The sequence below is a fragment of the Crotalus tigris genome, unplaced genomic scaffold (assembly GCF_016545835.1).
Source record: "Crotalus tigris isolate CLP2741 ecotype Arizona unplaced genomic scaffold, ASM1654583v1 scf7180000018455.1436977, whole genome shotgun sequence".
Taxonomy (NCBI): Eukaryota; Metazoa; Chordata; class Lepidosauria; order Squamata; family Viperidae; genus Crotalus; species Crotalus tigris.
This window is the reverse complement of record NW_024097011.1, coordinates 584,441-602,332: the sequence shown is the minus strand read 5'-3', so window position 1 is coordinate 602,332 and position 17,892 is coordinate 584,441. Positions and strand designations below refer to the sequence as shown.

The following is a 17,892-nucleotide window of genomic DNA, read 5'->3' as shown; positions in this document are numbered from 1 at the left end:
ACCATATTTCCCTCCAAGAAATTTGGTCTGAGAATGGTATGGCCTACTGAATAAGGATTTTTTTCCCTGACACTTCTGGTTTAAAACCCTGTTTTATTTTTTTTGGGGGGAGAGATTATGTTTTCGTATTTGTTTAAGTTTTTTTTGTTGTTGTTGTTATTTTGATGAAGTACACTACCATGTATCCTATGCTAAGAAAGGTGGCGGTAATCAATCAATAAGTCAATCAAGTTCTCAGCTGAATTTTTGGCCTAATTCTCATGAGACACATAACTCTACTTACAAGTTATACATCTATCTATTTAATTATTTTCAAGAAATTACACCCTGGAGATTGTAATATCTGGTCATGTAGGTTGAAAATTGAAATATAATGCAGCATAATTTATAATATATACCATTTGCATATGGGCTATTAGATATTGTATTCCTTCTTTATTGTGAATACCTTAACAGTGAATAGGCCCGTTCTTAGTTTAATTGAGTAGTTTATGCTAAATTTAAAGGAAAAGGAATTTATGGAACTATAGTACATTATAAAGAAGTTAATAAATAGGCTATCAAATACATAGTTAATGCAGACACCAGTAAATTAGTTCATTTGGAATTGTGCTCTGATGCAAACCATTTATTTCAACAAGACCACAGATGTAAGTATTCCTGCAGGAACTGAGTTCCCTTCTATCATTTTTTTAAGCAATAGAACTGACTGAACAATTGAGTTTCATCTTTCATCTTTTTAATATAATGTATATGGACATTTGTCAGAGAAATGAAATTCTAGTCTAAAATCCTTTTATCACAAGGATTGCCAAGAAAAAAAGAGGAAGGAAAACTTCCACTGAATGAACTGAGATCTCTTTGCTTAATGCCTGTCTAGCCTTTATTCCATAAACAGCTGTAAGCTACATGAAGTCTTAGCCAAATCAAAATTTCTTTAAAACAGCTATACTGTAAGAATTAGTCCTTTCATGTATTCAGAGGGATACAAAAGCAGAACATCCAGATTCAGCCAGAGTTTCATTCCATACAGCACTAACCTTGTGAACTCTCAAGCTTCCTCCTTCTGTTATATATTCAAGATGGACAATATTTAATATTTATTGCTACGTATATGTAGGGATGTGGGTCTATACATATGTTGTTCATAGTATGTTTAGGTTTGTGTCATGTATGTGTTTCACTTTGAGAACGGGCAACTAAATTTCATTTTTGATGTGTGCCATTGTGCCCACAATATAAAAATGACAATAAAGGTTATCTTATCTTATCTATCCTGTATGTTACACTTTATTAAAATAAATGTGAAAAGACCAAAGTGGAAAAAAAATTTCTTGCTTTCCCGATTTTTTTCTTGTCTCTCTTTTCTTTGATTTCCTGTTCTGATATTCAAAAATTATTAAAAGAGCCCCCCTTCCCCTATTCAAATGCTTATTTTCAATGAAGAACATTTTTGAGAAATGAACTCATAGATTCATTAAGCAGCTCTTCCAAGTTCAACCCCCATATGATTTGTACAGTAATGTCATTCCATTATATATTGCAGTGAATTAATATGAAAGCTACTCAGAAATTATTGTTTATTGATTAGGATATTTCAGTTGCCTATGTTTTCTATTAACTTTATGTAAATCACTTGTAGGCAGAGAAGATTAAAACAATTATTTTAAAAAAATCATTTGAAATATAAACCCTATTTGAAATCCTTTTGAAATCCTCATTAAAAGTATATGAGCAGAATTGTCCTTTTCATTAAGGCAGGTGTAAATGTTAGGTAATTTAATCCTGGCAGTAAATACATTTCAACTTATATTTAAGAATGCTTTGCTTAGCTAACAATCTGATATATGATTTTCTTAGGAATCATAAATCAAACTTACTATAAATATTGGTCAATATGAAATATACATTATGAAAGTTCTTTTCACTTGCAGAAAAATATAACATCATTTATAACAATATTTTTAATTAACCAATATGTATGCATATTTATCTTTTTATTCTATAAAGCTAGTAATTATTTTACTTCCACTGACCAAAATACTATACAAACAGAATTATTGGTCTACGGAATTCCATGATCAACCATACATATAGTTGATCATTTTGAAAAAAACTGGAAAGTATATAAATATATATTAAGGTTTTTTTATTTACACAAGATTCCTTCAATATAGAATTTTTTACCGATTTCAAGATTCTCTTATTAGTGACTGAAAAGTCATTGGTTTATAAAAATATGTAAACACTGTCAGATTAAATTTTTATACTGGAACATTTCACAAAATGTTGCTCTGCTAATCAAAGAGTGGATAGGTAATGCACAAGCTTGCAGGACTAAAGCATGAATTTATTACTCAAATAGAAAGATTTAACTCCTTGTATCTATTTGTAGCAAAATAATTAACAGTTAATTGCAATTTTTAAAAAAGCGTTTGTTTCTTAGATTGTAGTTAGAATGGAATCTGCTTAATATAGTTTTAGCAATGGAAGTTATCACAAAAATCAGGCCTCAAGCAATATTCTCCAAGCTGTGAACTTGACTTTGTTCTGCATTATCCTTGTGTCCATAGGAATATGCACAGAAGAATGGAAAACATGCTAGAAGAAATTATTGTTCTTTAGCATGTGACATTCTCTTAAATTAACTATCATAAGTGAATTAATTGAACTTCCGTATAAATAAAGCCTTGGACATAGGAACATTTGGTGTTAGACTAGCCATACATTTTATTTATATGAGCAATAGCATGAAATGAAATACATTTCTGCTAAATAAAATACAGAGCTGATTATTTCATTGATGATGCCTGATTATAATTTCAGATAAATCTACAACGAAAAATGAGAATCACTGGAGTTATCACACAAGGTGCAAAGAGAATTGGAAGCCCAGAATACATTAAATCATACAAAATTGCATATAGCAATGATGGCAAACTATGGACCACATACAAAGTGAAAGGTACCACTGAAGATATGGTAAGTCAATTTCATCAATATAAAAGTAATATTTTGCTTGATATAAAATATATTATTTTAAATCTATGCATTTCAATAGTATAACTTACATAAAAATAAGCTTACAGAGACATTTCTGCCTTCAGATTTTATTCTTCAATTTTATAGGTTTGTTTTTAAAAATTATTTGGACTTTTATTGGATTGTTATTCAATCTGAATATCACCTTTCTCCAGCTGTTGGCAGCTCACAATGTATTACCATAATTATCCAGTACAAACAACAACCAATGGTATCTGGTCACTACATACAGAGAGAAACAAAAATAACAAAATCACACCCAAGCGGGGGCCTATCCATCTCAACCCAAGATCTGAGAAAACAATCAGGTCTCCAAGGCTTTATAGCAGGCATGTCAAACTTGTGACGTCACGTGACATCACACAATGTATCAAGCCGGTTTTGCCATTGCCGACAATGGGGTGGGCGCAGCTTCCATGCGACCTGTCCAGCCCACGGGCCGGCAGTTTGACACCCCTGCTTTATAGAATGCCCATAGGTTGGGGGCTCTTGGAGATAACTGTAAGATTTTTTGTTTCATCCCATGTGTGACTTGCAGGTTTTTTCTTCCTTCTCAAGATTAGGTCCATTTTGTTTATTCAAGTGGCACACTAGAGTACCAGTCTCGAAATACCATACTGCTTTTTTTGTTTGTTTGTTTGTTTGTTTATATCCCATTTCTATTATTTTCACAAATAACTCAAGGTAGCGAACATATCCAACACACCTTCTTCCTCCTATTTTCCTATAAAAACAACTTAGTGAGGTGGATAGAACTGAGAGAGAGTAACGGTCCAAAGACACCCAGCTGGCTTTCATAATTTAGTATGGTTCGTTGCACAGTCAGATAGATAGACTGGATTTTTATCCATCTACTGAGTCCTGCCTAAGGACCTGGGATAGGTAGATGCTGTTGTTTGATGGTGACAAAGGTATTATTGTTAATTATTATTAAATTAATTAATAATTAACTTATTAATAGTAATAATAATTATTTTTTATTATATTGTATGTGTCCCTCAGTTTGCAAGGTCAGGTCAAGCACCCACAGATCTTTTCAGCAACATTCGATGGGCAATACACAGGAAATCAAAAATCAAGCAGTAAGGAAATAAAAGATTTAAAAATGATTGAATACAAATTAATTATAAAAACATAAAGTTTTAAAATAAATCCAAGATGCTATTTTGTACCTGCCAAATGTTAAACAACAGCTTTAGATTGTTTTAGTTGCCTGATCAATTTCTTCTTGAAGTACATATTTACACAAACTATTCTTATATGCGTAGCTGCTCCTACTGCTCGCCAGACGCTTGTGTAAAACACTTAGTGATGTTCAAATGGCTCAAATATTTCTACAGGAACAAATAGGTATCAGGGCCATTCCCCCTAATAAATTCATAGTGCTGTAGCAATTCTATCTTATTTATGTTGACAAATGATTAATCCTTTAAAATTTAACCTGACCTATATGAAGTATACCCAATTGTATTTCACTCTTAAGAGCAAGAGAAGAATACAATGCCATTCCTGTCCTGAAGCAAGAACAGAGAATAGTATATTAAAAAATATTATTAAACACAAGAATATTTGAAGAAATTGTCTCTTACTATATACAGGGTCAAATTATATAGTTTGTTTTAATGCTATTGTCACAAAACAGATTCTATAAGGAAGCAATTAATTTAAAAAATCCAGATAGGTTGCTTTTAAGTTCATTTGACTTAGTAAAAGGTAATTTGGACAGGCATGGTAACCTTGGTAGAAAGCTAAGACTCAAAACATATATAGAGGCGTACAAGTACGGTAGGATACAGGAAGTAGAAAAACAGATATTCCAGCCCTTCCCTGCATTGCCACATACATTTTTTTTATAGAACACTGACACCTACTGGCTGTTCTACTACAAGACTTTTTGTTGCTATAGAATGTGGGTCCAAAATCGCTTGTCCAGTGATTGTGCAGATAATAAAGCATCCATTTAGCATCTAAATAGTGTTTTACTTAGTAAAAATATAATGTAGATAGGTGTGTCAAGCCTAGTGAAGGCAAGGGTCAACATATATGCATGTACAAGCATAGAAGAAGAGTATAGTTACAATAAGCAGTAAGAAATATTAGTCTATATTTTCCCAAAAACTTCATATATACTTTTAGTATGACAGTGAGACTGTTATTAATGGTTGATATTGCCTGCTCCTACACCTAACAAATACTAGTAAGAGACATGGTCTGGTAAACTAGTATGAGAATAATATTGAGAGCTTTTTGGTAGGAGACAAGTGAAAGACAGTGTTGAAAGCATTCTATCATTTATATCGTACTTCCAATCAAGAATATATGTTTATGGGTTGCTAATCAGTTTTAGCATATAGTTTATCACTAAACATTGTCAAATTAAGGTAATGATAATTTTACTGATCACAATTTTCATTGGTAGGTATTAGTCAAACCAGTCAGATACAAGCATAATAAAGGGAAGTCTTGTTCAAAGATCTAAACTCCAAATCAAACACCTAGTAGAATTCAGCAAATTCTTTGAAAGCGATATTTTGAAGTATGTAGAAGTGAAAATGAACCACCATATTTGAAACAATTACAAATTCTTCTGGCATATATGGCAGCTTTAGATGTGACTCCTGTTGTGTTCCTGAATATATCTAAAGGTAATCTGAAAAAGAAGTGGTTTTGGATGTGGATGTACACACTTCTTGTTGTTGTTGTTCGTCCATCGATTTCAATGAAGACCTTGACATCTTGTGGATTATGGACCATCAACGATGTGTCCATAGGTGGCTAATAAGACCGATGTTAGCTACGTGAATTGGTAGGGGAACAAAACTGTTCAGAAAGCATTTCAAAAAGAGCTGCTTCATACATTACTAAGCATTCCAAAGTAATTCTTCTGAAGAATTTGTGAAACCTTGATATATGTGACACCTCTAAGTCTCTTGCCATTTAATTCTTCAGACTAAGAGATATTGAGTGGCCCAAAGTCAACCAGTTGACTTCACATGTAAGGCAGGACTAGAACTCACAGTCTTCTGTTTCTAACTACCATACCAAACTGCCTCTCCCTTGATGACCTGAGGACAGGATATCTGTGAGATCATCTGTCTCCAATTATCTTTGCCCATCCTATATGATCTAACAAGATTGACATTTCCAAGTCCCATCAACAAAACAATGTCCTCTTCTCGGTCATCACATCTGACTTTTGGATTTGCATTCTGCCTGAGAATTGTACAATCATGATCCTGTGGTTCTTTAGGAAGTCCCTAAAACCCTGGCTCTTGCAGGAGGCACTGAAATGGGGCAAATTGTGAATTTGTTGGAGCATTTGCATTTTAAACTTTTATCTTTTAGTACATTGTTACTTTGTGTTTCTTACCCCCTCTTGCAAGCCACTTTGAGTCACTAGTCATTTGGATCACTAAATTAAATTAATAAATTAGTAAGCACAAATCAATATTTGTGGGTTACATCTGTCATGTGTGACTAAAGCCTATTATGTGCTGTTGCAGGTGTTCCATGGAAATGTGGATAATAATACACCTTATGCAAATTCTTTCACCCCGCCAATAAAATCTCAGTATCTACGATTGTATCCTCAAGTCTGTAGAAGGCATTGTACTTTGCGAATGGAACTTCTTGGCTGTGAATTGTCAGGTCAGTATTCTTAGAATACAAATGTTTCTTTGTATTATTTGTAAATATCCAGATGTCTTATTGCGAATTTATATATGTTGATATAAAAAACATATTTTTGTAATTCTTCCATTTATCTGTTATTCTCCTACTAGAATACTTTATCATCTTATTTCAGAAAACTAATTCTGAAGTGATCATATTGTTGTTTGTCTTAATACAAGAAATACATTCAAATCCAAAATTAAACCCAAAGCAATAGAATTAAATATACAACCAGTCTGATGTAGTGGTTACGACATCAGGCTAAAAACTGGGAGGCTGTGAGTGCTATGGTAGTCCCGCCTTAGGCACAAAGCCAGCTTCCTTTCTCTCAGCCATAGGAAGGAGGCAATGGCAAACTACTTCTGAAAAACCTTACTAAGAAAACTGCAGGGACTTATCTAGGCAGTGTCCAAGAATTGGACAAAACTGAACAGAAAGGGAGGGGGGAATATAGCCAGAACTGAAAATTAAATAAAAACAAATGAAATCGCATTTATATCATAATTTTCTGCTAGTATATATTAGCCCCAGAAGCTAATGAAGAGTCAAATACAAGTTTATTGAGTTAATTAAAATGTAATTAAAACTATCATTTTGTTTATTAAAAAAAAGTTCAACAGTTTCTTTTGCTGAGATTTGATTTGATTTTGCTTTCTTGTGTAGCTTTCTTTCCTCTTCCTCATTGTGACTGTGGTCGTTTTCCTATAGAGACAGATTTTAAAGTAAATAGAAAATTGCATCCAGGATCTTTGGCATGTTAAACTGTCTTCTCATTGTACTTTCCATATATGAAAACACACATTTGAATAGGTCTTTACCAAACTGCTCTAAGAACAGTAATAGCTACTAACTAAATCCATTTCAATGATCTCATCTACTTTCAAGGTCTTTATACCTCCAAATTATCATGCATCTACCATGTTTCCCCGAAAATAAGAACTATCCTGAAAATAAACAGAAGATGTGGGCTGGCAGAGGCCACACAGGCTCCTGCTAGACCGGGCTGTTGGTGCCAGTGCCATGAGGCGAGACAATGGAATAAAATAAGACATCCACTAAAAATAAGACCTAATGCTTCTTTTGGAGATAAAAAAAAAAAAATGAGACCGGATCTTATTTTCTTTTTTTTTTTTTTTTAATTAAAAGTTTTATAAATTTTACAGAAAAAGCAAAAACAATACAAAACAAAGAACAACATATACAAAAAAGAAAAATTAAACAATACATATATAAAAAAAAAACCCCATCCCAGGCCCCTCCCAAAAACCCTCCCTTCCCCCCCCTGAGCTTCCCAGAGCAGAATATAGGCTTAAAAAATAAAAATAAAAGTTAAAATAAAAACTTTATATTTATATATATAAAAAAGATATCTATAATATATATGAAAATAAAACTTATGAAAAAGCTATATGATATTTTTGTATACCCAATCTAAATTGTATAAATTTTATCCATTTATCCCAAATAGCAAAAAACTTCTCTTGCGTTTGTTGCTTTAAGAAAGCCGAAATCTTTGCCATTTCCGCCAAATAAGCTACTTTAAAAAACCATTCCTGCAATGTAGGCAAAGATTCCTTCTTCCAATATTGTCCAACTAACAGCCTCGCGGCTGTAATCAAATTTAGCATCAATACAACCTCCTTTGTATCACAATCTGTAACAATACCTAACAAAAATAATTGTGGAGTGAATTTTACCCTCCTTCTAAAAATTCTCTGGATATTCCACCATATTTTGATCCAAAATGCTTTTATCTCTCTGCATGACCACCAAATATGATAATAAGAAGCCTCCTTATAACCACATCTCCAGCATTTGGGTTGTACGTCAGGGTACATATAAGACATTTTTTGTGGATCAAGGTGCCATCTATAAAACATTTTATAAAAATTCTCCCTTAAATTTTGTGCTTGAGTAAATTTGACATTTCTCACCCAAATAGTTTCCCAGGTGTCCAATAAGACTGGCTCACCAAAGTTCTGGGCCCATCTAATCATACAATCTTTAATTAGTTCCGTTTCTGAGTCCAATTCAACTAAAACCCCATAAATTCTCTTAATGTGGGTTTGTCTTTGATCCTTCAGTTGCTTAATAAGATTTTCATCTTCTCTAAGAAAACCACCTTACAATCCATCTTCCATCTATCTAATAGTTGCCTATATTGGAACCAAGAATAAATAAAATTTTCTTGTGTTAATTCTTCCCGTGATTTTAATTGCCAGTTTTGTCCATCCCATTTAAGTAACTGTCTATAAGACACCATATCCATTTTAACCCCTCTTTTTATTCCTTCTATCGCATGCCAAGGTATAGCCCATAATGGTACTTTAAAATCACTTTTATAATATTTTCTCCAAATCCTAAGTAAAGAAATTCTTAAAATATGAGATTTAAAAGCCCAATCTATTTTTTTATTAAATATTAAATAGGCATGCCACCCATAAAGTAAATCCCATCCCTCTAAATAAAGTATCTCAGAGTTTGTCAAATTTACCCAATCACTAATTAATGTTAAAGCCACCGCATCATAATATAATTTCAAATTTGGTACCTTGAGTCCACCCCTCTCACGAAAATCTTGCATAATTTTGAACTTAACCCTTGGTTTTTTCCCTGCCCAAATAAATTTATTGAGACCCTTCTGCCATTCATTTAAATTAATCTCATTTTTCAAAATTGGTAACATTTGAAACAAAAAAAGAAACTTAGGTAGAATATTCATTTTTATCACTGCAATTCTTCCCATAAGGGATAATTGCAGCTTTTCCCAGTTCTTCAAGTCCTTCTGTACCCTGACCCACAACCTTTCATAATTATTTTTAAATAATTTTGCATTAGAAACAGACAGCATCACCCCCAAATATTTTACCTTATTAACAATCTCAAAGCCCGTCAAGTTAACCAAAATCTGCTTCTCCTGACTCGACATATTTTTAGGTAAAATTTTAGTCTTATTTACATTAATCTTAAAACCCGAGACCAAACCATAATGGTGAATCAACTGTAATAAGTTTACTACAGAATAGTCAGGTTGCGACAAAGTAACAACCAAGTCATCCGCAAAAGCTCTCAACTTATATTCTTTTTTATTAACATATATTCCTCTAATTTCCTGAGACTCTCGAATTTTGATCAATAATATTTCTAATGTTAAAACAAACAACAATGAGACCGGATCTTATTTTCGAGGCACATAGTAGTAGGACATAGGAAGCTTACCTTTTTCATAGTGGCCCCTGCCTTGTGGAACACCCTTCCCACTAAGATTCCATGAGCATGTTGTTCGTCCATCGATTTCAATGAGGACCTTGACATCTTGTAGATTATGGGCCATCAACGATGTGTCACTCACCTATTTGTTTTCAAGTATCTTTTTAAATTTGTTTTAGGTTGTTCTGAACCTTTGGGAATGAAATCGGGACATATTCAGGATTATCAGATCACTGCTTCCAGTATCTTCAGAACACTCAATATGGATATGTTCACATGGGAACCCAGGAAAGCTCGACTAGACAAACAAGGCAAAGTTAATGCCTGGACATCAGGGCACAGTGACCAGTCTCAGTGGCTACAGGTGATAATTTTGGATTTTTGTAAAAGAGCAACAGATTAGATTAGATGTTACATTAGAGTAGAGTAGATTAGAGTAGAGTAGATTAGATTAAATTAGATTAGATTAGATTAAGATATGGGGATATTAAAGGACACAGATAAATTTATAGAGTTTACTAAAAAAAATAAAAAATAACCAAGACATACTGAATTAAAAGAATTCCAAATACTAATAGGTACACTATAAGAAGCTATGCTGATATGGACATAGACTGCACTAAGTTTTCTCCATTGAAGAGGAATAGCCCCAAGTCTAAAGAAATAGTTGGAATGCCAACAATATTACAAATCTTTCTCTTTTTTATCATTACATGTTCTTTTTAAAAAAATAAAATATAAACATTTCCCAGAAAGATACCATAAGGTTTTACTTATTTGGCTTTGAATAACAAATTCTGCTTAACATTTCCTTTAGCGGGAATTAAATTATTAGCATCCATTAGACGCTGATCCAATAGAGACGTGTTGTGAGACTGGTAGAAATAGATTTCATTAGCTTTATTTCTTCAAGACCCCCCCTATTCTCTTAGAAATGCTACAGAGCAGATAAAGGAACCGTTCTCTCAAGTATCAGAGAGAAATGCTTCCATGAAAAGAACTTCACTACAAAGAGACCAAAATATGATCTTCAGGATTTCTACTTTCCTGTCTTACTCTGCACTTTATCTATTGCAAAAAGGATCCAGTCTTTAGTGGAAGGGAAATGAAGTTTTATTTATTATTTATTTAAATATATTGGCTGCCCAACTCTAGTAGACTCTGAGTAGAATATAAAACTAGGGAAAATATAAAAAATATAAAAACTAAAAGTGAAAAGCATTGAATCATGCAGGCAGTCAAAACTAAAATAACGTAATAATAACAAAAACAACAAAGCAATACAAGACCTATTTTTAAAGCTTACCTTACAATAGATAAGCTGTCATTAACTCTGAGGGATGTTCCAGAGCAGGGGTCTTCAAACTTGGCCCTTTTATGATTTGTGGACTTCAACTCCCAGAATCCCTCAGCCAGCACAGGGATACTAGGAATTGAAGTCCACAAGTCATAAAAGGGCCAAGTTTGAAGACAGTTGTTCCAGAGGATTGGGCTGCAATAGAAAAGATAAACTTCCTAGGTCCCACAAGACAGCACTCTTTCATGAAGAAAACCCAGAGATGACTCAATCTGCTGGAACATACTATACGGGCAGCAACAGTTGGAGATAAGTACTCTTCCAAACAGGCAGGCCCTGTGCCATACAGGGGTTTATAGGTAATATCTAGCACCAGATGAGACACAAGATCAACTTCTTCCAGTTGATTATAAATGTCTAAATTGAAATCCAATTCTTTATTTGCATTTCCATAGATCTGTTATCCATATGGAGGCAGTTATGTGAATAAATGTCTGTAAATCTGGGTACTTAAATTTAATTTAAGTAAGTGTATAATCAACTTGATTGTGCTGTTAGAAGTCTATCTGAAATGAGCTGAATAATAGATAACCGCAGATGCCATCTGGAAAGTTTTTCTAACTGATTGGCTGGCTATGTCATATCATGTCACAGCGATGAAAGCATAGAGTCTGATTTTAATTAAATATTTTTGAAACACATGTATCAGATCAGATTTACTGAAGCAAATTGAATTATTCAGATGGAAATTCACAAGCGCTATAGAACTGTAATTTACTATTTGTCAAAGAGGTTGACTACTTGGACTTGATTAACAAGTTTTCAAAAAAAAAAACCTTATTCCATCTCCATACGCACATGGCACCCTGATGTTATTTACTTATTTATTTTTTATACCAAATTCTTTCCTTAGACTTATTGTTAAGGCTCTAGATCTGCATTTCTCTACCATGTTTGGTTCTAGTAAGATTGATGCAGCCCTGTGAAACTATTAAGAAGCTGTTCACATTGCTTGTTTTCAGAGTTAGGATGATTTATAGAAGTTCCTGTATAGGCTAATATGTAGAAGTGTAACAAATCACCATACAGAGGACTGTTTGACAAGTCTCTGTTCAATTTACATATTAGAATCATTGTATATGGCAATGATTTGAATCTGCTGTCGGGAGGGGAAAGGATGCTCAGCGTGAAGTCTAACTGTACCAGAAATGTGCTACTAACTCCCTGCAATCATCTCACATATAAATTATGACTTATTAACTTCTTTTATTTTTTTTTACCTGTGATTGCTAAGCATTTCAGCTGTGTGATTACTGCTTTCGCTCTGAGCTTAGGGAGAGAAGGGAAAAAGAGAAAGTAGCAATGCCACGGTGTCTTTATTATCCTATGCTGTTTAGATGCACGCAAGTCATTCCTCTACAGAGAACCAGGATGCTCCTGAACCAAATGAAAAGAGGCTGCTCATCTGCCTATAGGCTACCTTGGTTGGTCAGTTTAAAATGAAAGCTGTAGAACCAAGTGGTAGCCACATTGCATCTAGAGTAAAAACAAAGCATTTGTGGGAGAAATAAAAGAAACTGGTTCTGACTCAGAAAGCCATAAATAATTTGGGTGTATTGAAGAAAAGTCTTTTCTGCCCCCCATTCATTGGATTCACCTGAGAACCTTCTTGTAGCTATTCCCTTTCTTTAAAATGTATTTCCTGCTGAGTTGCTTAATTTAAATGGGTCCCCTAAATGTTACTTATGGTGCAATCCTAGAGTTATGACAGCTACACACACACAAAGGTCACATGACCACATTTCAGGCACTTGGCAATTGGCTTAACTTTATAACTGATAGCAGCATTCTGCAGTCATGTGACTTCAATTTATGATTTTCTTTTGCTGGTTTTCAGCCTTGTTGGCTAGTTTCTAGAAAAAAATACAGCCATAGGAATTCATTCATTTGTTTAACAGCACATAGTCACTTACTGATTACAGCATTTGCCTAATGACTGCCAGAAAAAAAGTCATAGAATTGGATCTGGCCATGTCAATGCTTTGACTTATGATTGACATGACTTATGATGGAAATTCTGAGCTCTGTTGTCGTTGTAAGTCAAGGACTACCTGTATTGTCTTTATCATTTTTTTTAAAGGCCCCTAAAATTTATCTGTTAAATAGATATTGGCATATTGATTTCAGTTGTTGATTTTAATTATTTTAGTTTTGGTTACTTTAAAGAGACAGTTTGCATAGTGGTTAAAGCAGCAGCCAAGAAACTCTCAGTTCTAGTTCTGCTTTCAGCCAGCTGAGTGACTTTGGGCCAGTTGATCTTTCTCAATTCTAGTAAGCAGGCTTTGGTAGACCATTTCTGAAATTTTGCAAAGAAAACTGCCAGGAGCTGTCCAGTCAGTTGCCAGGAGTCAACTCTAGCACAAAAAGCAAACAAATGGTCACTCCAATTTTATTTATTTATTATCTTCTTCCCTTTAGATACAACTGAATAAAAATGCATAGGCCAATTAATGTGCAAATGTTTTCCTTTATCCTGATATTATACTGTAGAAAATGAGTAACAGAAATCTAAATTCAACAGCATGATTTTCCAACTGTTTTGCTCTGGTAGGCTTAATATACTTAGATTTATGTTTAATTTCTCCACTTTAAAAAGAGACAAACCACCTCTGCATGCATATAGAAACTGAGCTTTTGTTTTTACCTGTCATTGCCTTAATGTCTCCAGCTGAAATTTAAGGGTATGTTGATTTTTTTTGTAATACATCTTTCCCATAATGAATCCTGTGGTTGCCTGTTCATGAAACCCAAGAGTTTCTCAAAGATCAGAAGAATGTTGATTCCTCTAGACAAAATAGTGCCTTTTATAGAAAGGCTGAAAGATATACTTCATTTTTGTTGACTTTGCTGAACTTCAAAACAAAACTTATACAGTACAATATACACTAGTTTCATTTGAATTGTTCCACAACTGATGATAGTGTTGGTACAGATGGGCAAGGAGCTGCAATAATAGCTCTTATCAATTCACCTAGAAATATAGGTTGTGTTTCAGATGCTCTTCTGTTGTTGACCTGGTTGCTTATATAAATTGATTCCTTTTGCATTTAGAGTCTCCTGGAAGCCAAGAAAAAATATGCCCATTTTTCTTCTGCTTCAAAGTATATAAAATCTGTCAAGGGCAGGATATGCCTATTGAAAATGAATGATCATTTGCAATTAATAAAGTTTTTTTATGTGGACTCCGAAATGTATTTGACAATGTATTTTTATTGTTTATTTTTGAAGATGAACTTAGTAACTACTAGGCCTGTGCAAATTATGCTTTAAAAGTTCCACAATATAGAACTGTAGCAAGACACTGTTTCTATTGTATAGCTCCCTAAGACTGTAGAAGTCAGTCAAGATTAGTGGCATTGCATACATGCACAGCCACCATTGTGCATGACATCTCTTCATTGAACATCCATGTCTGTATATACACACAAATACAAATCCATGGATACAGTGGGGAAGATCTTTAAAACTGTTTTGTTGAGACAGGACACATCTGCTTTAATGCATCACGGAAAGGATTATTTCTCACACCAACATCTAACATCCTTCAAACTGTCCAGGAGAAAGGCCTTCTCTGCTGTTGGACCTGCCTTGTGGAACATCTCCCCTCCCATGTGAGGTTGGCCCCAATCCTCCTCTCCTTTCATAAGGGCTTAAAGTCCTGGGTCTCCCAGTTAGTTTGTAGGCCCAATGAGGGAGCAGCACATTGGAGGTGGTTAATCAAGTAACAACAGACCCCACCTCCCACTACTCTGCCCCCAGCCTCCCACCTGTATGAGATTTTAAGGATTTTTATGGTTTTAATTTTAACACATATACCACATATACAACTATGATTGATTCCAAATGAATCCTCCTGGATGAGTTTCTTATTCTCACAAGCAAGATAGGCAAATCTTATCCCTGTCATATTGCCAGTGTTATCAGGATTTGTGTAGGAATTAGAAGATATTAGTAAGATTGTGTTGTCTGGCTGGGAGGATCCTCATTATGAGACTGCCTACTTTCTCTTGAGGATTCTTCATCCAAATCTTCTGCAATATAATTTAAAACATCTGAAAGAAGTTAACCAGTTTCAAAGTATGTGGAAGAAAAAAAAAATAGCATGTCTTTTTGTATTGGTAATGGAATACTAGCTGCATTAGGTGTCTTGATTGCATAAGGTTAGGGCAGGGGTCTTCAAATTTGACCCTTTTATGACTTGTGGACTTCAACTCCCAGAATTCCTCAGCCAGTGTGCCTGGCTGAGAAATTCTGGGAGTTGAAGTCCACAAGTCATAAAAGGGCCATGTAATTATAGTCAGCTGCTGGTTCTTAGATTATATTTTCATTTCAGATGTCTCCCTGTTAAGGTTGAAAGGGAAAAAGGGATAGACCTGGATTATGTGCTCAACTCTGCTTCATAATTAGAACAGTTGAATGTCTGAAAATTACTTATACTGTAGAACAGGGGTCTTCAAACTTGGCCTTTTTATGACTTGTGGACTTCAACTTCCAGAATTCTGGGAGTTGAAGTCCACAAATCATGAAAGGGCCAGGTTTGAAGACCCCTGCTGTAGAACTAATTAATAAGGTTAACATTTATCCCTTTAGGGAAGGAAAAGAAAAAAAGTTGTATCCATGAGCTGGAAATGTGTTGAAAATATATATTTTCAAATATATTTCAATGAAACTGAAGGATGCAGACCTACACTGATTGTGCAACTCATCATATAGCAAGAAGTAAAAACAATGTTAAATTTGTATCAGAAACAGGTTTTTACATCAATGGTATCAAAAATAGTTTTTGAAAAGCAAAATAAATTATATCTGGACAGATTTTTTTTAAAAAAAAACTTTTCATTCAGTTCTTAAAGTAGGTCAGAATAATTACCAGATGAGCACTCTGAAAATTTAACAATATTTAAAAGATTATCACTGCAGAAGTTCTGTCCTTAATCTATACTATCTGCCAAAACAACTTCCTGAAGAACAGCTTCAGACAAATTTAGCTGATATCAATAATTTTGTAATTATTTGATTTCCTTAAAATAAATTAACCCTAACATGTAGGCATTAATAAGGTTTAAAATAGGCATGAACTGATGTTTTGATCCAGATCACAGTCAAGTCACATATTTCAAGTGTGAAAGAAGGAAAGAAATGAAATTATTTCAGTTACCTGTTCTGTAATTTTAGAAAGTGTTATGGATTTAATCAAAGTAAGAGGATTTAAAAGCAGGAGGAACAAAGAACAGCTTGCAATATTTTTGTTTATTTGATTGTTTGTTTTTAACAGTCATTCCTTTGATATAGTCCATCCAATGACTTTGCCATGGTTCTCTATGTTATGTCTGAAAAATATTCAGCTTTGCTTATTTTACATAATATTATTTCTCATTAATTGCAGTAATTAGTGATGAAAAACACTTGATAGCATGCAAGCATAATATCTCTGCAATGCATTCGGTAAAATTCTATAATCTATATCAGACATGTCAAACTCGCAACATCACGTGACTTCGCGCAACGTATCGGAGCTTTTCCCCCATTGCTGGAAATGGGGTGGACACAGTTTCCTGGTGATGTGTCCAGCTTGCGGGCCAGCAGTTTGACACCTCTGATCTATATCATCGAGTTAGCCTGTTGCTTGGAACATGATTCTGAGTAGGATCATTATACATATTGTTTTGCTTAAAATCTATATTGTTGCTTTGGTTAAAATGCTAGTGTATTTTAAAAACTGCTTTTACATTATCAGATCTTCCATTCACTGTTCATTTTATGAAAATGTTTATAGTGACAATAGAATTTAAATGTTCCATTTCAATGAAAACAAAAAAGCTTAATTTATTTTTAATGTAGTATTTGACCTATAAAATGCAGAGCCTTGGGACAAGCATTAGATTTATCCAAGATAGTCAGCTACAGTGATATAATTACCAGTGCAGCTCAAGAAAAGTCTTCTAAAACTTTATTTTACAAGCAATATCTTCTAGATTCAATGAAATAGCAGTAATTTGATTTGATTTGATTTGATTTGATTTATTCATTTTAGGTGCCACCTGACACCAAACTTGTCTGGGTGACTTACCATATAAAAAACAATAAAATACTGAATGAAATAATGAATAATGAATGAGAACAAAGAAAGAACAAGGAAAACAAAGAACAAGATAGGCTGACCAATAAGACAAAAATATTATTTTTATTGACTCCAGATTCTGTTTTCCTTTCATGACAATATGTTAAAATGAGATGACATATTACTGGTTATAAAAGGAAACTTAATTGTAAAATGTCTGGCATTTGAAATAATTAAAATGTCTCATTTATGTGATAAGGACTTAAAAATATTTGACACCTTTATTTTTTATGTGCAGCAAGATCTAAAATTAATTATAAACTTTGAAAGACCAATCCTGTATGAACACTTCTTAAAACAAAAAATAATAATAGACTCTATTACTCTCTAGAGTAATGGTTCTCAGGCTCGGCAACTTTAAGATATGTAACCTTCAACTTCCAATTCCACTTGTAGGTTTGTTGGTATGAGAACAGTAGAAGGTGGGAGCAGTGTGTACATTGCCTGGATTTATACAAAATAAATATGAGATGTAAATCTAATAATAAAT

At 33.7% G+C, this 17,892-nt stretch overlaps 1 protein-coding gene across 1 annotated transcript in view; it reads left to right on the top strand.

Moving 5' to 3' along the window:
* Positions 1-17,892, top strand: part of EDIL3 (EGF like repeats and discoidin domains 3) — a 254,850-nt gene that overhangs the window by 182,261 nt on the left and 54,697 nt on the right. The window contains exons 6-8 of the mRNA XM_039352624.1: positions 2,827-2,982; positions 6,546-6,690; positions 10,104-10,288. Coding sequence (XP_039208558.1) covers positions 2,827-2,982; positions 6,546-6,690; positions 10,104-10,288 — 486 coding nt within the window. The remainder of the gene's footprint in view (positions 1-2,826; positions 2,983-6,545; positions 6,691-10,103; positions 10,289-17,892) is intronic.